The 23,366-nt window shown below is 35.1% G+C and overlaps 3 protein-coding genes across 4 annotated transcripts; 1 reads left to right on the forward strand and 2 right to left on the reverse strand.

The window, feature by feature from the left end:
- The first annotated feature begins 2,594 nt into the window (after positions 1-2,594).
- On the forward strand, positions 2,595-10,600 carry ceacam1 (CEA cell adhesion molecule 1). Its single transcript, XM_017469816.3, has 9 exons — positions 2,595-2,748; positions 4,701-5,000; positions 6,039-6,314; positions 6,466-6,729; positions 6,883-7,158; positions 8,152-8,403; positions 8,596-8,871; positions 9,815-10,045; positions 10,223-10,600. The coding sequence occupies exons 1-9, from the start codon at positions 2,643-2,645 to the stop codon at positions 10,315-10,317; spliced, it is 2,076 nt and encodes a 691-aa protein (XP_017325305.1). The 5' UTR covers positions 2,595-2,642; the 3' UTR covers positions 10,318-10,600.
- Positions 10,601-10,726: 126 nt separating this feature from the next.
- On the reverse strand, positions 10,727-13,289 carry zgc:158701 (uncharacterized protein LOC100151367 homolog). 2 transcript variants are annotated; one of them, XM_017470026.3, is made up of 5 exons: positions 13,132-13,289; positions 12,863-12,892; positions 12,441-12,533; positions 11,762-11,812; positions 10,727-11,557 (listed from the first exon to the last, which is right to left on the reverse strand). In XM_017470026.3, exons 1-5 carry the CDS (start codon positions 13,193-13,195, stop codon positions 11,427-11,429), a joined length of 369 nt encoding a protein of 122 aa, XP_017325515.1. In that variant the 5' UTR covers positions 13,196-13,289; the 3' UTR covers positions 10,727-11,426. The 2 variants fall into 2 exon arrangements, with proteins under 2 accessions (XP_017325515.1, XP_017325506.1); XM_017470017.3 differs by having other exon boundaries at positions 12,863-12,895; positions 13,132-13,286.
- A 347-nt stretch (positions 13,290-13,636) lies between these two features.
- On the reverse strand, positions 13,637-22,192 carry pafah1b3 (platelet-activating factor acetylhydrolase, isoform Ib, gamma subunit). The gene is made up of 6 exons (XM_017470003.3): positions 22,089-22,192; positions 20,625-20,715; positions 20,374-20,463; positions 17,569-17,685; positions 17,154-17,276; positions 13,637-15,511 (listed from the first exon to the last, which is right to left on the reverse strand). The coding sequence occupies exons 2-6, from the start codon at positions 20,703-20,705 to the stop codon at positions 15,254-15,256; spliced, it is 669 nt and encodes a 222-aa protein (XP_017325492.2). The 5' UTR covers positions 20,706-20,715; positions 22,089-22,192; the 3' UTR covers positions 13,637-15,253.
- Positions 22,193-23,366: the final 1,174 nt, after the last annotated feature.

Raw genomic sequence — 23,366 nt, forward strand, 5'->3', positions numbered from 1 at the left:
AACAAAGACAAACTGCAGTACTGTCTCCGCTCAGCAGTGTATCTAATATAAAAAAAAAAATTAAATCATGTTGTTACTCAAGAGTGATTTACATATAATATACCACATTTAATAAACAAAGATAACTGTAAACATGGTAGAGTTTCCCCTTAAGAAACCATTTTGTAATAATGTAAAGGTGTACCATAATATTCTGCATAGAGAATTATTGGAAAGCAGCTTTAGTGTACAACTGTGTGACAGTGTCCCAATTTCTAAAGGAGACTGGGTAAGGTTTACTAGTTTATTACCTCAGAAAAGGCAAGATGTCAGTGATGTCAGTGAGGTTAGGATGAGTTTGATATGCATCAAACATTTGAGTGTCTTGAATGACATCATGAGTCTTTAAAACATCATGTGTCTGGAAAATGATTGCAGTTACTAGGGTAAATTCATTTCTTTTGTCCTAATATGTCACACGATTTGTGTAATGGGGGTTAGGACGAATGCAAATGCAGATCAGAGCTTTTAATACAGAGAGGCAGGCAGACAAATCCAAATCATGAGACAATAGCGTGGTCAAAAACAGGCAATGGGTCAGGCGATCTGCAAAACGAGGCAAAGCAAGATTCGAGAACGAAAAACAAGATCAAAGAATATCTTGAATCAAAACAAGGAACTGGTACGAGGAACTGATATCATCAACTGTGGTTGTGAGTGCTTTAGATTTGATGCAGGTGTGCGTGATTAGAATGAATGTGAGTGTTCTGGGAATTGCGGTCTATGGCGGCCATGTTTGTAGGCCACAGTGCAGGATGGGAAATGTAGTCACTGATTTGCTGTGATATGACATAATTGTAAGTTTAAATCATATGTTTTAATTAAGTGATTGATATATTTATGGTGAACTGTGGGATTGGAGCATGTGTGGCTTTCAAAAGTCTAAACTGCATTACTGCAAACTTTCATTAACATCTTATTAATAAACAAATTTACTTTTTGTGAAATGTGGAAAAGTACATTTAAAATTTAAATGTACAGTATCTCACACAAGTGAGTACACCCCTCACATTTTTGTAAATATTTAATTATATCTTTCCATGTGACAACACTGAAGAAATGACACTTTTCTACAATATAAAGTAGTGAGTGTACAGCTTGTGTAACAGCTTAAATTTGCAGTCCCCTCAAATTAACTCAACACACAGCCATTAATGTCTAAACCACTGGCAACAACAGTGAGTACACCCCTAAGTGAAAATGTCCAAATTGGGCCCAAAGTGACAATATTTTGTGTGGCACCATTATTTTCCAGCACTGCCTTAATCCACTTGTGCATGGAGTTCACCAGAGCTTCACAGGTTGCCACTGGAGTCCTCTTCCACTCTTCCATGACGACATCATGGAGCTGGTGGATGTTAGAGACATTGTGCTCCTCCACCTTCCGTTTGAGGATGCCCCACAGATGTTCAATAGGGTTTAGGTCTGGAGACATGCTTGGACGGTCCATCACCTTCACCCTCAGCTTCTTTAGCAAGGCAGTGGTCATCTTGGAGGTGTGCTTGGGGTTGTTATCATGTTGGAATACTGCATACTGATCATGCTCTGCTTCAGTATGTCACACTACATGTTGTCATTCATTCATTTACAAGTGTAAAATTTATATTAAGAATGTATAGATTTCTGTAAAGCTTTGTAAAAAGGTCCATTATTAAAAGCACTATACAAATAAAATTAAACTTGAAATTATTCTGACATCTTGTAATTTTCAAAATGCTTTCATTTTGCAAGTCATTTGGTCAATATGTTTTTGAGCAAGTGCAAATAGTGTCCATGTTGCATTAAGTACATACAGGTATATTTACACAAGGTAAGAAGAAATGTAAGATTTACTGCCTTTGAATATGTTGGCATCCTTTATAAAATGAGCATTATATTATAAAAATAATAACACAAAATAATAAATGATGGTGTTATATTAAACAAATCGTGATACTGTATAGTTTTCTTTAAAAAAAAATATTTTAAAAGAAAAAAAAATAAGTAAAAGAAGAAAGTTATGAGGTTGTGATTTGATCCCAAAAAGCAATGCTGGTAGGTGTGTGGTGCCCTTTGATGGACTGGCGACTAAGCTGGAGTGTATTTCTACCTTGTCTCAGAAGTCAAAAGTTCCTACTCAAAGGTCCCTACTTAGACCTAGACTCAGTGGCTATCATGGTTAGATATTACACAGTTAGAACAAAAGCAAAACAGAGCATTACCCAAATACCCTCTTATGCAGCTACACAGTTGTTATCATGTAATTTATGTTTTCTCCTTAATTTTGTCATTCAGTGCAAGCGCAAATGCCTGAATTGTGATTGGTGGAGAGTATTGGTGAATAATGATCAAGGACCAATTTACTGTAAAGCCAACACACCTTGCAGTCCCAAACTGTGTGTGTGTGTGTGTGTGTGTGTGTGGGTGTGTGTGTGTGTGTGTGTGTGTGTGTGTGTGTGTGTGTGTGTGTGTGTGTGTGTGTGTGTGAGAGCGTGTGTGTGGGTGCATAAGGTATTGCACAGTTCCTTTGTAACAACTATGCAAATATTTGCTGATGTATTGTCTGTATACACACAGGTAGCAGTCATTTTGAACACCACAAAAACCCTGAACACATTCTTTGTATGGACCGTAAAGAAGCAAGTAAGGAACCTTTCCTAAATCTGAGTTCCACAATGGAGTCTAAATGTTTCTGTTGCTTCGCCACTATCATCACTATCTACATAAGAGGTATTTCTAACATTAATATTCTAATGTGTATTAGTTCTATATTAGTCATTATGTATTATTTCAAAATTATTGTTGCTTATATATTGAGGTTTTATTGAGGGATATTTTATCATATCCCTTCAGATCCATTTTTTTTTACTTACTTTATCTTTTTTATACTTAAACTCTTAACAAATAAGACTAAAAACAAATGTTTACTTAATTTATTTCTTTTATTTCTTTCTTTATTTATTTCTTTCTTTATTTATTTATTTTTATTTATTTATTTTTTTTGCTGTAACAGAATTATAATGCTCTTTGTATCACAGCAAGTTAAATCTTTAAGTTGTTTCTTATCCTATTAGTAATTTTGTGCAGGTACAAATCTGATATATATGTGGACGGAATGGAAGAATATGAGTTTTCTGTGTGCATCTTGTGCACCTTGTAAACTTTTAAACTTTTTTTCCCACCAAACCTAATGTGGCATATCAGTGACCTTATTAAACTGTTATTCTGGTAATGGCCTACTTTCCCTACCTTATTTTATTAGTGGCTATTTTTCATTAGGTTTAAGAAGGTGGCTTGGGCTTCCTCTTTAACTTTTTTTATCCCAGAAAGTAGGCACTAAATGTAAATGTAATAATATTATTCTTTCCCTTTTTTATATTGGATGTTGTATTTGCCTATAGTTCTATAGTGTCATTTCTTAGTCCTGACAAGATATCACCCTCATTACCAGCCAATGATTAGAAACAATACAGGGAATGGAAAAAATAAAAACTGAACATAATTGGAAACACAAATAATATCACTTTAAACTGTTCCAAACAAAAATGTCTAAGCGTTTAACCAGTTATAAACATTATTTTAAATAATTTCAATAAGTATTGAGTTTGTCTAGAATTAGTCCAGAATTAATCACTTTCTGCACACCGCTACAGAAAGATTTGATGTTACATAGCCACTATAGCAAGGTTTTCGAAGATGGGGCAACAGCAGGAAAAGCCATGTAGAAATGATTTTTCCTACTCTTCTGCAAGCAGCCAATCACACTGAAAAGTAGAAGGATGCTCTGAAAATTATATAATTATAAATAAATCTGAAATAAATACAGATTTTCAGTTAAATGCAATGTTTGGTTTTATTTATATCCTAGCCGTCCTTTAAGCAGAATGATATCATATGTAGGCTATCATATGTAAAGACAATTATTAACCATTATTTTATTTCATTCCAACTGGTAAGTAAATGGGGGGCATGGATTGTTGGAGCAGAAAAATAAATCTGCTCCAAACCAATGATTAAGTTCAACTGCACAAAGTTCTAGGCCCACTAAAGCTGTATAAAGTAAATACCAACATTTTCATTTGAACATTTGTGTGTAATATCATAAAACATGTAATACTTGTATGAATACTTTATAATGTAACTCAACATGCTAACATTGTATCTCTAGATATATGTAAACAGTAACTGACATAATTTAAGTTTTGATGTCCACAGTGATGGATGCTTACTTATTTTTCATTTGTTTTTGCATTTATATTTTTTATTTTTAAATATACTGTACATGTGTTGAAATATATGTGTATTTTGAAATAAATGCAAAATAGTGCCTATGAAACCACAGATTCTACACAAATCTGTAGCCCTAATATTCTAATTACAATGCATTCTAAATGAATCTATTATAGATTATCCAAAAGAGAGAAATGTGACAGTATGAGAGTGTAAACAAAGCAAATGGGAGCAAAAGAGTCTGATATTATGCTATAAGAGAAAAAGCAAAGTTACACTCCCACCTTACAAAATCTTCTGTAGCGAGTAGCTTGTGATAGCAACAGTGTGTGAAATTCCAAAATCTTACATTTTGTAGTTTTAACAATCCACTGGAAGACATCATTGCAAACCTGGAAAAACAACCTTGCTAGTGTTATAGCTAATAATATACATAAAATGTCTTTTTTCAGGTGTTTCCTCTCTGAGTCTGACTTCATCTGCGAATCCTCTGGCTGTTGGAGAAAATGTCACTCTTACTCTAAATCCTCAGATGAGTATCTCTGCTGGCACTTGGATGTTAGATGGGAAAGTCCTGGTGTTCTGGTACCCGGATACATTTATAGTCAGTGATAGTTACAAAGGGCAAATATCTTTCAACTTGTCCACAAGTCAGATCTCTGTGTATTCAGTACAAGTGAACAATTCTGGTCTCTATGTACTGCAAGGCATGACCCCACCTGTAAGCGCAGAACTTAAACTTTCTGTTCAGGGTGAGTTTACAAACATACACATCCAAAAACATTTCACTAATAGTTTCTGTATGTTATACTTCGAAAATGTTTCAGAAAAAAAGGGGAAAAGGAAGAAAAATGTGTTGCCTTACTTATCAGACAAAACAACAGCCATGTCCAAGAAAAAGTTAGTCAAAGTTAACAGGGCTATAAAGAAAACTTTAAAAATAACTGGTAGTGAAATCAGTTTTAAAATGTAGGGCCAATCTACCAAATGTATTATAATAATAAATTAGATGGGAAATGTGTGAATATATCAAGTGCCACAAAATCAATATGTAAAAGTTAAATTATGCTGGAATTATTGGTAATATTTTGTTGAAAAATAAAGACAAATTTATTTAGATAAATAAACCTCTCATGCTTCAGAAGATCATACATCATTCTGAAGTGTATCTAATACAAAAAAAGAAAAAGAAAAACTTTGTTAGACTGTCCTGTTACAATGTTGCTCAACTCTGGCTAGAGTTAAGCACAATTTAATGACTCCCCTGGTATAATACATTTAATTTATCTCAAAAATTAATCATCAAGTTAATTGTATTTGAACACTGTTAGCTGATTATATTGCACGTGTTGAACAAACCTGTCAAACAGGGGAATAGTTAAGTGCAGGGTTAGGGTGGGATTCTGGCATAGCTGTTTTTATAGCCTCTCTTACAGGAAATCCAACATAACCCTTAGTCACTTCCTGTGTGCACTTGGTGAGCTCTCTTTGCCCATTCCTGTCTTATTTATTTATCACTAACAGATATATCAGATACCTAAACATGTGTAAATGCATACCTGGGAAAGTGGGGGGAAATAGTATTATTTATTAATAAAAAATATTATTTTATTTATTTATTTTAATTTTAAGGTATTTTGAGGGGCAATTGATGAATAAATTCAGTCGTACTGAGATATTCTCTAAATGTATGTACAGTGTGTTTTAGTTATTTTTTACTCTCCAGCATAGGTTGTAAATTGTAGTTTGAAACTGAAAATGTATTTTCAATAATATATTCTTACTTTCAGAGCCAATCACGAATGTTTCTCTGACAGTAAGTAAAACAAATCTGGTGGAGTTTAATGAGAGTGTCACGTTCACCTGCACTGCCCGTGGCACAGCATTAGTGTTCTCATGGTATAATGGCAGCTATGAGGTCACAACAGCCAAAGTTCAACTCATTAATGATGGAACTGGTCTGATTATTAGCAATACAACCAGATATGACAGTGGGCCTTTCAGGTGTTCCGTGGCGAACGGCATCAGTAATGGAACAAGCGGGTCAATTTCCCTCAATGTCAGCTGTGAGTATAGAATTATTCTAAAATGTTCTGTTCATGTCTATGATAAATCATTATTTAACACTACACGTGGACCTAACATTAGATGCTTTATTCTTTCTATATTCAGTGGATTCACTGTTGAATAGATGTAACTAATATTGTATTCCCTTAGATGGTCCCAGCAACCTGACAATGACATTTCTGCCAAACATGATGGGATACATTTCAGGATCAAACATCACTTTGTCCTGTTCTTGTGAATCCAAACCTGCAGCATTATTCCAATGGTCCTACAATGGCATTTCTTTTAATATAACCAGCCCAACCTTCCAGCTTACCAGTGCCACTCAGAACCAGACAGGAGTTTATGTCTGCACTGCTCAAAACACAGTGACTCTCAGATATGCCACAGTCACCAGAACCATCAGCATCATTGGTGAGATGAAAAATTTGAAACATTAGCCTTTTTTGCTAGCTGATTATCCACATTCCAGCAAGTACAACAGAGGTTAGAGTTAGCCTTGCAGGAAGGATTACACCTTTAATTTATATTACTATATCTCTTTCTTTTCTTTTTTTTTTTAATTAGACCCAATATCCGCTGCTCCAATGGTGTCTGCTGGTGAACCACCAATATTCAATAATTCATTTGCCCTGAATTGTGACATCACGGGACCTGTGGACTCTGTTTATTGGATTAAGGACGGCGTGTACCTATTTCCTGACAGCCGACTTTCTCTCTCCAACCAAAACAAGACGCTCACATTTAATCAGCTCACTCTCTCTGATAATGGAAAATACCAGTGTGTAGCAAGCAACGCTGTGAGCAATGTGACCAGCATGGCCTACTATCTAATAGTTAATTGTGAGTAACACATTTCACATTTCATTCATATTTTCAATCATCACTGAGGGGATGTATGGAAAAAGTCCTGAATTATAATGCATGTCCAGCTACATTAGATCATTAGTAGATTTAGTAGATTTACAGCTACTAGACATACACTCACTGGAAACATCTGTACACCTGCTCATTCATGCAATTATCCAATCAGCCTATCTTGTGGCAGCAGAGCAATGTATACAATCATGTAGATACAGGTCAAGATGTTCACATCAAACATCATAATGAGGGAAAAATGTGATTTAATTTGTTTTGACAGTGGCATGGTTGTTGGTTTTAGATGGGCTGGTTTGAGCATTTCAGAAATGGCTGATCTCCTGGGATTTTCATATACAACAGTCTCAAGAGTTTACTCAGAATGGTGTGGGGGGAAAAACCGAGTCCAACAGGCAGAAGCACCTTTTTGATGAAAGTGTTCAGAGGAGAATGGACAGACTGGTTCAATCTGACAGGAAGGCTAGGGTATCTCAAATAACCACTCTTAACTGTGATGAGCAGAAAAGCATCTCAGATAGCACAACATGTAGAACCTTGGGGCAGATGAGCTACAGCAAAAGATTGAGGAAGTCTGAGGCTAAGTCACAGGCTCACCCAGACAGTTGAAGATTAAAAAACACAAGCTGCTATTTTTCCACCCTTAAAGTGCCCAGTATTTTCCCTATTCTGATGTTTGATGTGAACATCTGCTGCCACATGATTGGCACTTTAGTTAATTGCATGAATAAGCAGGTGTACAGGTGTTCCTAATAAAGTGTATGGTGAGTGTATGAACTTGATGGCTTGTTGTAATGATATATAAAGCTGTGAAAACTCAAATGAGCTAAATTGACTTATTATTATTGCTTATTTATTGACAACAGATTTGCAGGTTTCATAAAACAGTTTAGGTTAAATATGTATTCGGGAAGACAAATATTGCTTAAATGTGACTTGTCTTTCTTCTTAATCATCTAGATGGTCCATGGTTCACTAGGATTTCTGGCCCAGACAATGCTGAAGTAGGTTCTAATGTGACACTAAATTGCTCTGCTTCCTCTCAACCTGCCAGTCAATACAGCTGGTTCTTCCAAGGTTCTAAAGTGGCGGAGGGCTCTGTGTATCAGGATAACTCTCTTTCAATAAACAGCAGTGGGGAATACACTTGCCTAGCCCACAATAACTTCACAGGAATAAACAGCAGTGCTACATGGAATTTAACTGTCATTGGTAGGTCCTGACCTCATTTGGTCTACCTTGGTATTCTATTATAAGTTGTGACATCAGCAGCAGCAGGAAAACTGACACTACACTACTACATTTTTTGTGTGTAAATTGATTGATTTATTTTTTTAATTAATATTTCTATGGTCTTTCTAATGACATTTCTATCAAAACTGTGCTTTTTTGTTTTGTCTTCAGTGGGCATTTCCTCAGTGGTGGTGACTCCCAGCACTCTCATCCCTCTGGCCTCCAAGGATATGCAGCTCTTTTGTAACGTGTCTGGCCTTTTTAAAAGCATCCAGTGGCTAAAAGACAACCAGATATTAAATACAACAGTCACAAACTCCATTTATATGAATGACACCACTGTAGAGTTCCACCCTCTTCAGATCACTGATGATGGATCATATCAGTGTGTTGCCACAAATACTTTTCGACCACATGTTAGCCTGCCTTACCATCTAATAGTTAATTGTAAGTGACTTTTGCCTTTATCATTCCGCATCATATATTATCAAGTTATCATGTTGTAGTATGAAGAAAGTTATTCCTGGACACTGTTCACTATTATTAACCTGGATAATGAATACATTGTACATGTGGCAAACTGTCAAAACCAGTCAAATCTTGCCATGACTAAATTCTGGCAAACAGCCAAAATTGATGAAAAATAAGGTTTGGACCAAATTTTTATCTGCCAGTAATTGTTTTGAAATTTCGTCTTTAAGAAAACGTAGCTATACTGTATTTTACGAAAACTATATGGAATGTTTTCATTTAGGCTACTTTATAACTTTACCTTGGCCATCTGCTTGCAAAGATGACACTGGATACAGAGACAGTTTAACAAACACAGTGGTAAATGCAGTTAGAATGCATAAAAATCTTAAGTAAATAAATAATAATAGTAATAATAATAATAATAATCTTCCAAACTTTTTTTTAATTATCCGTTGTAGCAAAACAGATATAAGCCTAATGAACTGAGTTTGTAATCAGACACGAGACTCAGGTTTAAATACCACAAGTGACTTTTATTTCAGGTAATGAGACAGAGTCTGATCATAGCAATTACCATCAATAATCATAAGCCGTTTCCTATTGTAAACATATAATTAATTATTTAATTTGCCAGTAATGTTGCAAGTGTAGATGTAAGCATGCCATCTCTATGTGCAATTGGCTTGGAATCTTTAAATGCATTTCTCCCTTTTCACTTTTTGAGTTAATCACACTTGGTTTAATTTAACTTCTGGGTGAGAGAACTTAATTCAGTTCAGAAAAGTCTATTTTTTTTTCAGCACTGTATACAGTAGAAAAATGTTAAAATAATTCAAATTTGATGCTGTGACAAATTTAATGTGATACTATTTCAATCTCTATTCATACCTGACTGCATGTTTTTTGTGTTAAACAGATGGGCCAGTAGACGTGACTATAACAGCTGACATCAAGGCCACCATTGTCTTAAAGTGTAATGCAAAGTCTCAGCCACCAAGTGTTTACCACTGGTTCTTTAACAACACTTTCATTAAAGAAGATGCCATGTTAGTTTTATCATTAATGTCTCCTCTCTGTAACAACTACACCTGTGTGGCCATAAACCCCGTGACCAATCAAACATTGTCAACTTCCTATGTTATTTCAGGTGAGCAGAGTATTTCCACAAGTAAAATGGCTGATCTTTAGATTTTAGAGATTCTATGAAAATAGAAAACATTATTACAATATTTTAGTACCCTAATTTATTATGCTATTTTATTGGTAGCAAATTTGTAATTGCTAGTGATTACTTCACCATCATTGTTATGTTTCTTCTTAACAGAACATAATGCAGCACCTCCTCTTCAGACTAGCGTGTTGCTGACTGCCTTGTGTGCTCTTGTTCTTCCTGTATTAATGTTGCTGAAGCCCTTCTGAGCTGCTAATTGAGGCCTGCTAACTGACTTGCGAATCGACTGTATTGTGCATTCCTCTCTGCCTGAAGTCTAGCATATTAATTTTATTATCCACGCTCCTTCTCTGAGGAACAGATTAAAGCCAGATATTTAAATTATTTCTGTTTTCCTGAAGTATCATAATCAATATTAAGAATATTAAACTTTGTTAGACAAGTCATATGTTCTCTATGGATATACAGTGATCTCTGGGGTGTGATGGTTGTTTTGTCAGAGGCATAAATAATGACAGAGGACCGGATGACTTAGAGCTGTTTTCCAGAAAATTCTCTTTTACTCCACATACCTAAATGACATGCAGAGAACTGGGTGACAGCAGGGCAAGTCTTGGCATATTCAAGTCTTAGGATTTTTTTCGCTAAACCAATCAACCATCAAAATGTCCTACAAGTACCTCTATCAATAGTGCACATTAATTTCGCCAGGACAGGGGGAAAAAACTGTCAGACTGATCAATGCTTACACAAATGATAATTTTTCAGCAGGGCATTGTGTTTATTAAACATTTGTACTCGCTGCTATCCTTGCATAAATTATACTGGCTATACTTGCTTTTTTTTCTACTTTTTTCCTTATATTTAATAGACAAAGGATTAAATCACTGCCATATTATTCTTCACGGTTTAAAAACCCTCATTATATAGTCTTTGTATTAATACTTTTTTTATTGTTACTTTTTTTTTTTTTTACAAACATGAACCGTGCACACTTTCATTCAAACTACTTTTATATCATTAGTTAATTGAACATCATAGACAATACACATTGAATGATAGTGATTTATACTTTTTAATGAGATTGGATTAAATTGTGATAAAATACAGCTAAAGAATATTTTTCTAGCAAATATATCATCAGAAGGCACTTTGTGAAAATTGTATCTATATTCTACATGCAATCTGTATACCTGTACTTATGCATAATATTGTAGTGAAATAAATGATTTATGGTATCTCCCACATCTGCCTTTTGGAATACTTGATGAGCTTAATAAAAGATAATACTCTATGTATGAAGCAGCAAATGCTGAATATTTATGCTAGCCTTGCAAAGAAGTTAGAATGTGTATGATTACATTGGGATACTAATTTGTTTGGGATCCTCCTTGGTTCTCACAGTCTTGAGAATCACAGTCTTGCATTTTTTGTAATTTCGAATGCCTTTATTTAAGCACAGGACCCTCTCCTCTGGACTGAGTCCATCTGAGAAAAGATGAAGAACATTAATGATACAGTAATGATAACAGCAACACAATGCAAGAGGGAAAGTTTAAAAGATGGAAATACCCATCACAAAGCTGTGTGTGTGTGTGTGTGTGTGTGTGTGTGTGTGAGAGAGAGAGAGAGAGAGAGAGAGAGAGAGAGAGAGAGAGAGAGAGAGAGAGAGAGAGAGAGAGAGTGACTTACATTTAAAATTATTCATTTTGCACTGACACCCTCTCCGTGCTTTACTTCTTCCTGAAGACACAAAAGAATAGTGGGCTCAGTTTGTGCAGAATTACTGCGTTACAACCATAACTGAAAACAAAAAAAAGCCTTTTAAGGCAAGGGTCCAGCTAAATTAATATCAATAGGTAAAATGTGAAGCGTGAGCATATGTTAGCTTATGTGTTACACTTGGCCACTGATCTCAGTCTCAACATTTTTTCCCCCCAAATGTGTGTTTGAAACCTTTCTAATTATTCAGTTTGCTCTCATTTAAATGTAAAAATGCTGTTCTTGCTGCTGCAAAAACTAGCGCCATCTCAGTTTATACTGACATAGAAGCAATTAATGTAAGCTCATAAAAATAAAAATAATTTACTTTAATTATTTAAGTCATACAAGCTTCATTATAGTATTAATGGTCTTGGACTGAGAATGGTTAACTAGGAGTACTCTTCAAAAGAAAAAAGAAAAAAAAAAGGACAGTCACAGAATGGATTTTGTATTATAAAGAAGGCTTCATTACACAAAATATTATTTATTTGTTTATTTAGTACACAAACAATTTTTTTCCCCCTGAGTCAGGTTTTTGCGGGCACTATATCCCACACTCCTGGTCCCGCTTCTTCTTTTTTTGCTTTGAAACTGTAACACTACTCACCTGCACAGACACAGTTTGCACTTCTCTGCTTGGTGGATCTGGTGTGACTGGTAACATCAGCAGATCCAACTGCATCTCCTGAACTGGCTGTCACTGTATTATTTACAGAGTAAAAGACTCCAGTAAACCCCCTATTTCCTGCAGCTACTGCTGTGAAAGCATGCTAATTGTAAATCAGATCATACATATCAGGTATAAATAAATCAGAAATACTGTTTTCTCCATTAAGGCAGAAAAGGTACTAACAAGCAAAAAAAAAAAAAATGCTACTCTAGCACTAATATTATGTCTACTATATGTCTATTATAAAGGATATATTTAAATATAAAAGAAGTTTCTTTTTCACGTTTTGGTTATTGTCAGAATTTTTCATTTCAACACAACCAGACCTTTAATGCAATGACAGAATACACCTAACTTACCGTTTTTGTCTGATACTTGGGAGTCAATAACTGCTGTGAGGACAACCAAGCAAAAAGCACAATGTGAGCAGGTGAGAGCAAATATGTTCGTGAATTGGTATGATATGGCCGCTTTCCTTCATAGGTTTCATAATAAGTTTCATTACAAGGTTTCATATGTGTGTTATTCTCAACAAAGTATAATATCCGATGTCATTTATAAATTATAGTTATTGTGTATATAGAGTATATAATGTGTGTAATGACAGTTATAAGAAACAGTACAGTACCTTGGCAAAGAGCACTGAAGCCCACCATGGCAGTGAAGACCAGCAGAAGCATCACAAATTTCATCTTCTTTCAAAAAAGTTCACTTTCTTATTTCAACTTGAATGTGTACCTTTGGCTAAGGATTGCAAATTACTGTTTGTTGAAGTTGAGCAGTTCAGCATTTATAAGCAGAAGCTCTTGGTATCTGATTTCATATACCATGCCTGAGCTTGCTGTAACAGAAGCCAAATCAAAGCTGACAAGTGTACAATAGGTCCATATTGCATTTACATGAACATTCCAAGTTCATTTCTCTTCTTCATCTTTTTATTATCATTTTTATTTTTTTATGCTGGCTAGACATGAAAGTGACCATGTTTGTGTCTCTGGCCAAAAACCACAATCATGAGAAGAACTGGAAACACTACACCATTCCAGACGTAGCTTACTCTTCCATAACCTAGAAAGGGCTTTACTTTATGTGTATTATTTACTTTGTTCAACTCCATTAAAAAGAACATGATATCTGTGGAATCACATCTTTATTCACCTCACAGAAACGAAAAACAAAGCGTTGAACATCACTGGCCATGAACATTCTTTAATACTTCAATGATGTACAAGAAAAAAAAGACCACCTGTTCGCAGCTAGACATGCCCAAGAGTTAGTAAAAGTTTATTTATTTATCCATTTATTTAGTTGAAGCTAGAGTGAACTGAGTAACTGAATACATATGCGAATCATTTGCTGGTTGTTTTGACATGTCGAGATGTACAGATATACTAGAATTTCAAGCTGTTCAGGCACATCAGTCTTCTTCCAGATAAGAATAGAATTTCCTGGATGTGATTTTACTATAAAGATGCCTTGTCCTATCATGCTTTTGGCTTAGTCTTTTAGTTTCACTGGGAAGGAATAGTCTAGCTCCTCTCATACTGTATATATCAATTAAGACACCCAGTTGGTTGAGTCCATGGTTTTAATCCAGCATTTTAAAACAGAAGACATTTACATATCGCAGTGTTAAGTCACAGATTTGGCCCTCAGAATTATTGATGGAAGCTCTAAAGAATTTTATTTTATTATTTTTTTACAGGCCAACAGGCTTGAAAAGTGACCAAAGGCCTCTGTATTAACGACACAGGACAGGATGTTGAGAATAAGTAGGATCACACTACATTCTCATCAATTGGAATCACTCATAAAAGAGTTATTTACAGGTCACAGTATAGTGTTTAACATTTTCATTGTTCATATGCATTTGATCGATCTTATCAGCTGAATGTGACTTTTCTATAGTTGTAACAGTTCTGTTTGAGCAAGAAAAACACTAAACAAAGGTAAGGCAGTTATTCTTATAGACAGGATTTGGAAAACTGTACTGTCAGATGCCAAAGGGTTATGTATGCATGCCAAGTTTGTTTTACTTTAATGTTTAAGTTTGCAGTAAAGAAAAGATTATATTTACAGGTTCTAACATACAGTAGACATACAGCCAGGAGACAGATACTACCTAATGCTTTCTATGCATTTAAGACACACCAACATAAACATGGTACAAAAAATAAGAAATCAGAAGTGCTTTCAGGAAAAAAAAAATAAGTTCAATTTATATGCATTTCAACCATTTTGCAAACACTTCACCATGGTCATGTATTTTCTAACCACTGTTATGTGGGAGGAGGCTCACTGTGAGCGCCGAAACAGAAAAGTTGTGTTTATTCATTGAGCTTTGACTTCAATCATGCTCGGCACAACGCACTGTTTCGTTACCTGTGCAGTGTTCATGAACTTTCCATATACTTAAGCTAACATTGTTTCCTGAAAAATTGTTTTGCTTGGGGTCAACAAATATAACATATAAAGTGGCAGTTTTTTGTTATGGTAGATTAAGCATCACTCTAGTGAAATCAATGATCAGATCAGCTGTGTAATGTATTAACTGATCAATAAATGAAATGGCCTGGAGTGGTCTGTGTATGTATAGGTGTTAATAGTGTACTATATCTAGTGTAAATTGTGACATGTTGGTCCGTAACAGTATTAATGTAAGTGCATGTTTTTTTGTTGCTGTTGATAATGTCTGTATGTAGGATACATGTCTACAATAGTGTATGAAGACTTCTTTGTCTTCTCTGCACTCAGGGTGTGTGTGTTTCTAACAGAGCTTTAATGCGTGTGTATATCGGCTGACACACTTTCTGATAGGCCTGTGCAGTGAGGTGGAGATAGTCGTATAGGTCCTGGTGGGAGATTGAGCCATCTGATTGGACGAATCCAGGATCCACGTCCAGAAGTGAGGCATAGGAGAGAGATGCCAACTCAGCCTGCACCAGGGTGTTCACCCGCGCATTGCGCTCTCGCAGTGGGTTCGGACTCTTGCCTCTGGGCAAAACACCCTAACGGAGAAGACAGACAGAAAGAAAAATATATCCATTCAGTTTTCAAATAACAAAACACCAACTTAGTAATGGCCTTTGTACCCCACTAACTGTAACAATCCTATTAAGGGTGCCATTGAGGTGCAGTGGTTAATGTTGGCAGGGTCCCCGGTTCTGTGTGCGCGTGCGTGTGTGTAGCTTCTTCTTCCCGTGTCCATCTCCAGTTCCTTCCCATCTCCCAAAAACAGGAAGATTAGCTACACTACATTGCCCCTTGGTGTGAATGTGTGTGAATAAATGTGTTCGTGCGTGTGTGGTTGTGTGTGGGGTATGTGTAGTGTGTGTGCAATATGAATCAAAAAGGTTTTATTTACTGAAAGCAATAGAGATAATAAATTACACTGAGTACTGCACCAGTCAATAACAAAACATGTTCTAACACACTATCACATGAATGAAATGTATGGCAAATAAAAAAAAAAAAAATAATGACGTAAAGCAAATTATATATATATATATATATATATATATATATATATATATATATATATATATATATATATATATATATATATATATATATATATATACCCTCAGTTTTAAGTATTGTAAAATAAACATCAGCTTAAATGTATTTAGTTATTCAGAAATATCACTCTTTAGTGGACCTTGTTATATAATATATTACTAGAGCTGCAACAACTGATCGATAAAATCAATAATTATCGATTAGTTGGTCTGCGCACGGCACAGGGTGTGTTTACTCATTACATTACTTCTGTTCTGAAAACATGCTTCGGAGAGTAAATACTAAAGTTTTGAAGTATTGTATGCTTACACTATGCACTCTGCACTACCGTCTAGTGTGTGGATTTTAGAAAAGTTAATAACATCTCAAATACATCACTAGCGGGTTTTTTTTTTATATTCCTTCCTAGTCGATGGCGCATGACGTCATACGCATGCTAACATTAGCAGACACCCAGTCACACCTATAATGACTTTCTTCAGTTTACTTTTTATATCAGCGTTACCTTTTATTTCCAATATGACCTCAGTCACCATCAGATGGAGGAGAAATCATCACGTGACTGAGGAAGAAAGTCCTCTAAGGCAGGGGGGCATTTGATATTAAACACTGCTGCATGAGCACAAACTTATGTTTATATCCAATATGCTCCACTGTGTGCAAGGGGCAGGGGAAACTGCTACAAAAATGTTATATCGTATAAGTATTTATTCGTTATTTTTTATGGATGCACAAAAAGCACCAAATTAAACTACAGTCCTAAAGTAATAATATATATTCTGGTGTATGTGTGTGTATGTGTGTGTGTGTGTGTGTGTGTGTGTGTGTGTGTATTGGGTTCTTTTCTGTTTTGGACAAACAGTTGTGTAAAGTTTTAGGCTGAATTTATATTTGTAACACTCAGTTTGTGGATTTTATTTTAAATAAACAAAAGAAAATGGTATTGAAAGTTTACCCCGCCCCCATCCGATTAATCAAAAAAAATAATCGGCCAACTAATCGATTATGAAAATACTCGTCAGTTGTAGCCCTATATATTACAATGAAACAACTTCAGGTTTAGTTGGATTATGTTAAGAGGCAGAATGTGCTGTAGCTATAAAAAGATAAGGAGCAAAAAAACGAACTGACCAGTACAAGAACGTGAGTTTGAGGAAGGTGCTTGTTGATCACGTTTACGATGGCCATGATGCCTCCACAGATCTGCTCAGGGGTGTGGCCATGATTATTAGTGCCCACCCACAACACTACCACCTAGATATAGAAAAGACCATATTTCAATGATATCTGTGACAATTGTATCTAACACTTTAAATATGCATGTAAATATGATAGAGTATATTAATGTTAAACAATTGGGGTAAATAAATTTTGATACATGTAATAAAGATGTATATTATATAAAATTTTACATAAAGACTTGTACATCAGAATTCACTTCTATAGCATAAAACTGCATACTGAATGTTCTGCAGATGTTCACTATGACTCAGTCAAAATTTCTGGCACACACAACGTCAGCAATGTGGCAGCTGGAACATTGTACCTTGGGGCAGATATGGTCCAGTTCTCCATTAGTGAGTCTCCATAGGACATGCTGTGTTGCATCACCACCAATCCCAAAATTCAGAGAATGGAGTGGAGAGAACAGATTTCTCCACACCTGTCACCACCATACACATAGATGCAATTAAAACAATGGAAGTATGATCAAATAATACTGATCATGGCTATATGGAAGCCCTAAGAGACCATGCATTTTTTCTTTCTTTCTTGTTTTCTCATGATTACGACTTAATTTTCCTGTGTATTCAACATAATGTTATTTTTATATTTCTGGAGGCAGCAAAAGCTTAGCACAATCCCATAGCATCATGGATGAACAAATTCGTTTTTTCTTTGATCAGGGACTCACCCAAGCTGAAACAGCTCTGTGTCTGTCAGTGATTGATAACTTCCACATTAGTGTAAGAAACCTGAGAAGGAGGTTATCATGCATGCAACACCAGTCCCAATCACAAGGTGCGAGATTTTCTCATGATAAGACTATGTTGTGAGAAAACTACTTTTGTTACCTCAAGATCACGAGAAAATTAAGTCGAGAAACAAGAACACAAGAATGAAAAAGAAAATAATGCATGGTCTCTTAGGGCTTCCGTATGGCTAGTAAAAAACAAGTTAATAAGTACATTTTAATATGGGAGGAAATAGAAGAGCTCACTAGACACTAACCGGCTATGTATTTGTTTGTTTTCTCAATATTTGGTCCTACAAAGTATAATTTATAACACTATAAGCATTTTAAACTGGTTGCTAGTGTATGGTCTTTCATTAAACTGAACTATAATATGTAAAACAGCAGTCAGCTCATAAAATTATAAGCTACTATAGTTTTCTTCTTCAGGTTAAGTCTCTCAGGACATTTCCATGTGGAAGTGCCCCATTTTAAAGTGAGTCATGAAAAACAGACTGCAGACCAAGCAGCTGGATGCTCTTTGGCCTATTCATCTCCACATTTCTGATAAATTGCTTTAAGAAGCCATTGCCAAATAGACTACCGTGATGGTTTCTGTGTTCATCCTCCTGCATTAATCACTATTCTTATGGGATCCACATCTTCACAAAATCCTCTCATATGGCACCAAGACCATTGTTCCTTCACATCACAGTAACACCAAATCAAGCTTCACATTTAACCATTCCATCTCAAAAAAATGAACAAGCAATGCAATAAGATTAAGAGGTTAATCATCAAAAGAAAAGCCTTAAAAACTGCCTATATTTCAACACTTGTATGAATGCGTTAGAAAAATTATATATTTTTATGTTCAAGTGGCTAGGCAGAAAGAAGTCGGAAAGAAATTGTAACTCATTCATTTAAAAAATAATGACGTTAAATACAAAACAGTTTGCACAAATTTAACACTTTGTTGTTTTTTTATCATAGCATAATGACAAGATGAAGTTCACTTCTCTAAAGGGTTAACTACACAAAATGCATGACTTTATAATAAACACTAAATGTAATAGATTTAATACTAATTATTAAATGCATATCATTGCTTCAGTTTGTGTGTGCATTGTTTTTGTGTATGTTTTGCATTTATTAACCAAATTCTGTTGAATGAAAGTTTTATTTTTGTTTGTATCCTTCATTTCTGCACCAGGACTGCTGTTGGTCTTGCACTTTTTCTTGCAGGTTCTTTTTCTTGCAGGTTTATGCTTGTTTATGACACACTGTATTGAATGTCCAATTTTTCCCATTTACACCTCTTGTTCGCACTCTTTGGTTAATCCTTTTGATTCCACTCTCTGGTTTGAGTCACATATTTGGATTGCTTACTAAAATGATGCTTTGTTGGAACTCCACAACACTGCCTGAGTTCAACCCTTAAAAGCGTAAAATTAGAGTCACCGCATCTTGATTCACCTTTCATACCTCATACTTAGATTAATGCAAGTTTATTTTCACTGGCATGATCGGTCAAACCTTAAATAAGCTGTCAGAGTTATCACACTAATCCCTCTGCAAACACACAATACATCCACACTTCAACAAACACTCTGGCTTCCTGCCTCAACCCAAGTAAAGAACCTCTTTAGAATTACATGCACAGCATGGTCTCAGATCCAATTACCTACACAGATTCCCCCATCTTCTTAAAGCAAGGACATCTGGTTTTTCTATAAAAAAGGCACCATGTATTCTTAAAATATATAATATATTTATTGAGTTATAGACATTTTGATAACTGCAAAGGAAATACTGCAGATGATGTCAAATGGTTTTGCAATCTATTAAAGTATGCACACACTGATAACTTACTTGTTGCTCAGAGACCACAGGACTACTGCTGGCTAAATATTTTTTGGGTGTTTATATATATATATATATATATATATATATATATATATATATATATATATATATACACACACACACACACACACGCACACACACATATATATGTACTATTTCCTAAACCAGCACTGACAGTGAGGTGTTTAAAAACCCCTGCTATACTGCTGTACTAGACCACCAAATAATCATGACCCAGCACAAATATTCCACTAACACCTGATACAAATATTCATGGCAGGATAACAACAACCAAATACCATATTTTTCACATTACACATAATCAAAAAGAACCACTATAGTGTAAACCACTACAGTATAATTTAATGTTAAATTTCAAAGTATGAATTTACTACTTATCATAGTAAACCACCATATCAGCATCACGCCACTATATACACATAAGCAAAAATGAATAAGCAAATTGTGCATGTTCACATTCGTGATTACAAATGTCTGTCTGTGTAATTGAATCAAAAGAATGAATCATACCTCAAACTCATGCATTAGTTGGACAAGAGAGTCTCCAACAAAGAGCACGTCCGGTTCTTTCCCTTTACTGTCTGACACAAAACGATTGTGCTGGACAGAGAAACAGAAGTGCATCATTGATAAAAGTAAACCATCGTTTAATAAAAACATTGGTTAAATGAAGCAGATACTGCTCCAGAACAGAAAGCACATAGTATGCTATTCAGCGAGCATGTATGCTTATATGTGGAACGTATTTTGAGCAAACTCACCAGTGATATCCATCGTCCATCACCGTGTATGTCATCACAGGGGGTGGGGGTGGCTGCAGGATTGCTATCTCCGCTGCTCATTACTGTTATTCTAAAAGCCAATACATTATAAAGGCATGGAATAAATGAGTGCTTTATTTTATGTTATAGGTAGCTGCACAACAGGTTTATTTTTTGTCCATAAGGTCCACTGTACATATACTGGCATGGAGTCTGATAACTTAAAAACCTTCCAAGCCCTCTCAGCAGTTTTCAGCTCTTTTCAGTTGTAACACAGGACAACATTTGGTTTGGGAAACTGCTTAAACATTGTTTAAAGTGGAACTGATTTAGCATTCAGATGTGTATCAAAATGCTGTTCTCTTATTTCTGGAAATTTTTTAAACAGGCTGCTTACTTTAAAAAAAAAAAAAAAAAAAAAAACTCATCACACTTGGAAATCTGTTTTCATGTTATCCCTGCTGGGGAAAAAAAAACAAAACAATAGAAACCCTCATAGAATTTGTAATTGTTTTAATGATTATAATGGAAATTGCATTGGGTTTTAATGGAAACTGTAATTGTCCCTGTGGGTCTCTACTGGTCATTTATTGCCTTCTTCTAGAGGCATGTTATGTCTAGCGGATACCATCCATCCATCTATCTATCTATCTATCTATCTATCTATCTATCTTCTATGCCGCTTATCCATTTCAAGGTCACAGGGAAACCTGGAGCCTATCCCAGGGAACATGGGGCACAAGGCGGGGTAGAACCCTGGACAGGGTTCTAGTGGATACCATTAAGGACCAATAATGGTAATGGTTTTAATGGTTAGCTGATGATTTGTAATAGAATTTCTAATAAAAAAATATATAGAATTTCTGTGATAGTTTCTATTGTTTTGGTTTTTCCCCAGCAGGGATTATTTATACCTCTATAGCATAATGTTTCCGATATAACAGTTACATTTTCCCTTATTGCGATACTTTAACAGCCTTAAATCTTTACCGTGTTCAGTATGAGATTATATCAGTTTGCTAACATATAAAAGAGGACATTCAGCTCTGGTTAGCTTTAGGCCTAATGCACTACTTTGTTAATAGCCCTTGTGTTACCGTATAGCCTAAGCTAAACGTGTTGTGGCTTTTTGCAGGGACATGTTGCCAGTTCGCTGCAGCTGATGGGTTGCTACTTCTAGTTAATTTGGAAGATAAGGATTGCGCTACAAATAATAACAATCCAAATAAGTAGTCTGTAATTAAAACAAATCATGCAATGTGGATGTTCATATAATAAGCCTTTTGGAGATTTCCAGATGTTTGTGGAAATATACAGGCCTTTCATTCAGGAAATGGTATTCCTTTCAGTGCATTTATAATCTCTTTTTAGCAGTTTGAGCAATGACACGACTGCAACACGTTTAGTCAGTATTTAGCATGAAGGAATACAGCAATTAAATAAATAAACAGCAATTGTTCTTACCTATCGCTTGCTTCCGCAAACTAGCGACGCGCCAATAAAGGAAGTGACGTAGCACTAAGTTTATCAAGGCATGGGAAGCAGAGCCCCGAGAGTCTACAGTGAAACATATGTTACAATCTTGTTAGTAATATGAACTGTGTGATTAAACAAGAAAATAAAGGTTGATCCCAATTCTAATATTTCCAAAGTACAAAATAACAAAATTACTTTGCGGTGTCAAGATCAGAACCCGATCCCGGATCAGAGGAAATCTCCCTCACAAGCGCCTCTACCTCACCATATATTTTACATTTACATTTACATTTATTCATTTAGCAGACGCGTTTATCCAAAGCGAGTTACAAATGAGGGAATACAAGCAATTTTAACTGCACTTTTACTTAAACACACTTCGAGTCTAACTTTTCTTATGACATATAACACATATTTATAACCCATATATGTGAAATTAACTATACATGTTCAGTAACTAAATTAGATTGATAGATAGTAAACAAACTCAGCAAATACTGCATTCAGATGTCGTGCAAATGTGCAAGTGTAAAGGTGCCAGTTAAAATGGGCCATGGGGTAGTTATAATAATAGTAATAATAATAATAATAATAATAATAATAATAATAATAATAATAATAATAATAATAAACTACAACAGCAAATAGTAATACCAATATAATAATAATATAATCATGATCATCATCATCTGAAAAGTAGTTCACTGTGCTTTTATGTATATGTGATTAATAAAGATTCCTTATCGTAGTGCAAATAAGCTCTAGTAAATTGCGTAGATTATATATCATTATACAGTATATGTGTGTATGATTTTTTTATTTGACAAAGGCTACCATATACTCCCTTACAAATACCAATTCTCCATACTAAATTTATTTATAAACTACAAGCCTTAAAACTGTTTTAAACACACACACACACACACACACACACACACACACACACACGCACACACACGTGTGTACACACTTTATACACACACGTGTGTGTATAAAGTTTCTCAAAAGAAACTGAAACGCAAAATGTGAAATGGCCTTTATTAAGTTACCACTTTTTATAATTATGCAATAACAGAAAAGATAATAACTAATAATAATAATGACATAGGAGGGTATAAAGGCTAAACGTAAAAAAAAAAATCTTAACTTTTATCTGGCTCTTTTATGGCTCTGCCCGGTGAAAAGGTTCCCGACCTTTGTTCTAAACTGTAAATCTAACAACTTTTTTCTTTTCTTTCATAATGTCAGTTTCTAACTGAAACCTTT

The sequence above is a fragment of the Ictalurus punctatus genome, chromosome 1 (assembly GCF_001660625.3).
Source record: "Ictalurus punctatus breed USDA103 chromosome 1, Coco_2.0, whole genome shotgun sequence".
Taxonomy (NCBI): domain Eukaryota; kingdom Metazoa; phylum Chordata; class Actinopteri; order Siluriformes; family Ictaluridae; genus Ictalurus; species Ictalurus punctatus.